Source organism: Opisthorchis viverrini (genome assembly GCF_000715545.1).
Source record: "Opisthorchis viverrini unplaced genomic scaffold opera_v5_92, whole genome shotgun sequence".
Lineage (NCBI taxonomy): Eukaryota > Metazoa > Platyhelminthes > Trematoda > Opisthorchiida > Opisthorchiidae > Opisthorchis > Opisthorchis viverrini.
In genome coordinates this window covers 1236315-1241771 of record NW_008751748.1, presented here as the reverse complement: position 1 = coordinate 1241771, position 5457 = coordinate 1236315, and the positions used below count along the sequence as shown (strand labels likewise).

Genomic DNA, 5457 nt, shown 5'->3' with positions numbered 1-5457 from the left:
GTTTTGTTCGGGGACCCTGACCCTAGCCTCTGACTCAAAAGTCTGACCCACGAGGCAGTGATGGAATGTAGGGTTTTCTTTGGGGACCCTGCCAGGAGCCGACAACTTAGTAGTCTGACCTGCTCGGCTGCAGGGGGTTGGCCTAATCCGAGGGCGCAGGGAATAAGGCATTACTGTCTCATTCCTGATGCGGCTGCGCACAGCAGGTGCCTTTTGAGCAGCACCGGGCTCTTTGGCTTTAAAAGTATTTCGACCGTATTGGATAATGCGCCGGCGGTCACGGTCAACCGTTGGGCGATCGGAATGTGCGGTTTTTAGGGCCGACCTTTTCTAACCCGTCCTTTCTCGGGGGAAGGCAGCATCGCTGCTTCCATAAATATGGACATCCTGGTCGCCTGGGGGAAATACCTTACTGCCTTCACACTCCTGTCGCAGAGGACAGTACGACTTTACCCCCAGACCACCTCGTACCACGATTACTCGTAGTGCGGGGTCTCGCTGCTCGTGGTCTGGCTGCTCCCCTTTGGCCTTCCTGGCATGGTTATACCTTGTGGAACGAAGTTCCAGCCAGTGTAGCCCGCGGGATCATTGCAGCACTCAAGCCCGACCACCACGCCAGGGTGGCAGCTTTAGGTCGGCACCCTTTCGTTGCCTAACTGTCATGCCACCAAGATGCAGGAGGGCTGAGATACTGCCAGGTTGCGCAAGCCTAGACAGGAGAAATCGAGAGGCAGAGGTCGAGTTCGAACCGTGTATTTTCCGGTCAGTAAATTCGCGATGTAACCACTGAGCCATCTCGCCCCTGGGAAAAAAGCGAAAACTGAAATGATAAGTGAAAAACGGCTCATTAATTGACTCGCAAAAGCGCCGACTGGAAAGATGGCCGAACACTTCCAAGAACAGTTTGGGTGGCCTCCTGCAACACAACCTCTGGAGGCAGTTCAAACGGGCGAATGGAATGTAAACCTGAATCGCCTGTCAGGAGAAGAAATAAAGTACAAAATATCCGTACTGAAACGTAAGAAGGATCGGTATGTCTGCTTCTAGCCCTCTTCAAAGGCGGAGAATACTGGTGCGACACGGAGTGAAGAGAACGTGCCTGCAGAATGGGGCATACGGACAGTTATCTCTATCTATCTTCAAAAAGGGTACGCGGGTGCTGTGCGAAAACCACCGTGGCATCCGTCTGGTAGCTGTAGTGTCGAGGGTGCTCTCTGGTGTTATACTTAGAAGGCTGACTGAACACAGGGAGACCGATGCGTGAAAACTAAGCTGGGTTCCGTCCTGCAAGAGGATGCGTCGATTATATTTTCACCCTACAACAGTTTCTGGAACAATGTAACTGATTCCAGCAACCAACAATGATTGTCTTGACCCTGCGGAGCGTCACGCACTACGGTAGTGTCTGTGGAGTATATGTCCCCATATATTATTGATCCTCCTTGAGGCGCTGTGCAACTCCCGCAGACGTGTGAAAGTCTACGGGAGATTCTAGCCTGAGTTCCAAAAATCAAGTGGGGTTAGTCAAGGCTGTCCTCTCACACCTTTGCTCTTTAACTTAGTCACTGATACGATTATGGAAGACTCACTGCCTGCGGGGTCGAAGTTCTCTCAGGGTATTTGCTCACAGGTGATGAGTACGCAGGCGACGTAGCTCTTCTTCTGACGCCGTCGTACTACAAACACGACTAGCTATTGACCAACCAGTGTCGCACAGACATCTTCCAGTATAGCTCAACAAGTCAGGGAAGCGCACAAACCGTCAGGCCATTGTAAGGCCCAGATTTCAAAGCGAAGACAATTTTTCACGCACCAATCTTCCGACTCATCTAAGAATCAAACGTTGGACAGTTGCATGAGTAATCATTCGGGACAGGCAACTAGCTAAATATGGTCTGCAAAAATCAACTCGATAATGAAATTGGGTTTGTCTGATTAAAAAAAATCGTTCAGCTGTAGCACCCTTTCGGCGCCTAACTGCCATGCCACCCGAAAGTTGTACGAGATCTGGGATACTACCAGGTTGCCCAAGCCTAGATAGGGGAAGTCGAGAGCCAGAGGTCGGGTCAGAACCACGGACCTTCCTGTCAGTAAATTCGCGCTCTAACCACTTGGGCCATCTCGCCTCATCTTGCCTGATAAGTGCTAGGCAGGAATCCACACCGATCCCACTATACCGCACGTCTTTAGGCGCTGCTACGGCCGAGAAGACTGGCCCGCTGAGGAAAATACCGTTACTACAATAAGTGACAAATCCATTTCAACTCAACAGACGAAGTGACCGTTCGCCTCCAACTTTGTTGTCAAGACAGACCGGGCAACTATCCTGGTACCCGGTAACGGTTCAACTAAGCCGAGTCCATGCATCTTACGTTATTCTGACCTGAAGACATGCACTTTCCGGAAGACAACTTTATACTCTACGTCACTAACGAATTAATTGAAAGTAAAGGATATTAGTTAACGGGAAACTAAATGCCCGAAGCCAAACGGAAACTCGACTGTCCACACAATGCAGAAAGGAATGGTCGCATAGTCGTGTAGAACAGGGTGACTCACCTAGGTATATGAACCTGTTCTACCTGGTTATCAGTGGAGGTAGAGACCCGGGAGGTCTTGGACTTCTGTTTGCTTGAAACAAGTTTTTCTGAACTTAATGGTGCTATATCATCATCCTCATCCGTTTCGTTAAGGGTAACAACCAATTGTTTCTGGTTCAGCCGATCAGCCAGTCGGAGTTTGGATGGCCAGGTGGTGCCTGCTTCTACGACACGCGAGGATTCATCCTGTTGGTGTGGATAAGAACCTGAGAGCTCCAGATCACCCTCGATCAGTTCGACCATATCTTCTTGATCACCGAAAGTATCGTAAATCACGTCATCATCATCGGTGAGGACTGGAGCAACCTGTGACATTTGCGGCTGGACTATTGGTCCGAGTCTGTCTTTGGCGCTGCACTTTGATGGTCGGCTATACGGGAACATACGGCGAGATCCAAGACGGGACTTTACATCAGATCCAATACGTCTCTCGGGAGACCACTTCACCTCGACAGAGCTATCAGGAACAGACAATGTGCGAGTAGATTCTTTCTTCCTGCTACCTGGAAGTGTGACGTAAAACTGTGTGCTATCTGCTGCCTGCCTAGTAGAAGATACCTCTGTCCTGAAAAAGATGGACAATGGTAAGACAGAATAAGTTATAAAACAACAGTCCAATAACAGTAGTGAACTCACTCAGGTATAATTGTTACGTTAGACGCTACTGCGTATCAGTGTCATTTCTTCAAAGGTTTCATCCGCGGCCACAGTAGTTGGGACTATCATAAGTTGATTCAGTAGGGCAATAACGCTATTTTCTCAGCTTAATTCTCGATCTGAACATTCTAAGCTCGCGTTCCCGTCAAAATAACCACCAAAGGTGCACAACGTGTATTAACGGTTAAAACCGGGTCAAAACACATATACAGCGACAGTAACTAAAGTGTGTGCGGCAACAAAAATCTACCAATTCTGACGCTTTCGGGGTGAGCGATTGGCAACTAGCATTCGACGGACACTGGATCATGACTGACTTTTGGGTGAGGCTTTCGGCCAATCAGAGCTCGCCTTGATGCTGAACCGCAAAGGGCCCGATCTCTTGGCCGATCGTATGCGGGATTGGTTTCTTGACTGAACGAGCGTCTAACTCCGAGCGGTAAGGCGGTATCGGTGCAGAATTCCGCCTAACAGGTAGTGGTGGAAAGATTCGCCGGGATAAATATGCTAGGGCGGTTTATCAGAAACTTGGTTGCTGGTTTCATAGTTTCTATTCGGAAAGTTTTAACTACGCATCGTTTGCAAGACTCCGGCAGTACGTTCACTAGTTTGGTCGTGGAAACGTTGATAGTCCGACAAATCAAATCACGTCTAAATCTCGAGACGATCCTTCATAAAATTCTTCTCATCCTCTACATGCTGTACTAAGGGATGGTCCTCCCAAACGTCCCTTGAAAAACACCGGCGAACTTTTGTTCACCAGAACCTCTACCGACAAAAACTTCATAGTACCTTATTTGGCTCGGTTGAAGACTTCGTCCTTGGCTTTCAGGTGTGAACTCTGAATAGTACGCATTTATATCCTTATACAAATACGTTGAAACACCCAACTGAAAAATGATCAATTACGACAAGGAAGACCGATTGTTTTGTCTCGCACGAATACATATATAAAGGTGATAAGAAGCTCATTATGTCCATCATCCGCTCATACTTCTATGTGATAATATATCACGTTTTCTTTACAAGCCGTATGTGGGTGGTATTTTGATTTCTATTCTCGATCGCAACTTCAGTTTACTTTCTGATACTACCAATAAAAATAGTCTTCACTTGTGAGTGCCTCATGAGGACGAATGAAGGTATTTATAACCTGACGTCTAAATGTGGCCTGATAATGAACTATCCACCGTAAAACCATATGGAGGGATCAAGATCTACAATTTATTAGTTTCTTGCCCACTGAACATAAGCGGCTTCACGAGGATTCTGTTTTACAAAGCGGGGAATGTAAGCACCTGAGACTAATTAAGGTTCATTGAAAGCGGCGTCAGTCGTCAGCGGCTATCCACAGAGGTCCGGCATTCTTCACGGAAAACTAAGCATCTAGCACGAACTCAAATTTGTCCTAAATCGCAATTTTCCGCCTTCTCAGTTGCGCTTAGTGTCCACAACCAGACTAAGCCGAATAGTATGGCTGATCAGTCCTCCACACATACCATCTACCAATTCACCTGTAATTGTATTGAAACATACATCGGCAGGACAAACTGGTGCTCTACGTTGTGTTCGACGTCTGCGAATGAAGGTAATGCAAAATTTCACCTTGTGGCGAAATGCCTCCTTGATGTTGCGATGAAAAAGATTATCGATACCGAACTGGCGCGCTTGATGTCAGCTGAACCATGAAAAACACAAATACTCTACAGGAAGCTAAGTGTTGATAAGTCGAGACCTAAAACTCCAAGATGAGGCTGCAACTGACCGCTCTATTTAAGGCATGTCAAACACTGAGAAAAAGCATTCAGTCACAGACAGGCACTGGATCGTACAACCTGGATAATTCCTTTCGTGATCCTATGGCAGTCCTACTTCTCTGTACATTCAACAGTCAAGGATAAGAGCAACAAAAAAGCTACGCCTTATCGACTCCGTTTGACTGACAGTCTCCAAAATCTCCTGTAACTGTAAGGACTGGCCTCTCACTTTATTCCATCAACGCTGTTAATAAACCTCTTGCCGATTTCGCCACTTTCAAATCATCATGACAATCATGCAACTCGCACCATATGTTCCACGTCACCGTATCAGTCGAGGAGACTGTTGTTTTCACTCTTTCCAAGAACATTCACTCCGTCTCTTTCAGTTTACCTAAAGCCTACCCAACAAAGTTGCCAAAATCTTGCACTGACGTCTTCGC

At 47.2% G+C, this 5457-nt stretch overlaps 1 protein-coding gene across 1 annotated transcript in view; it reads right to left on the bottom strand.

The window, feature by feature from the left end:
• T265_05104 (hypothetical protein) overlaps positions 1 to 5457 on the bottom strand; it is a gene marked incomplete at both ends in the record, with an annotated part of 22023 nt that overhangs the window by 13526 nt on the left and 3040 nt on the right. Inside the window, one exon of the mRNA XM_009170021.1 lies at positions 2560 to 3165. Coding sequence (XP_009168285.1) covers positions 2560 to 3165 — 606 coding nt within the window. The remainder of the gene's footprint in view (positions 1 to 2559; positions 3166 to 5457) is intronic.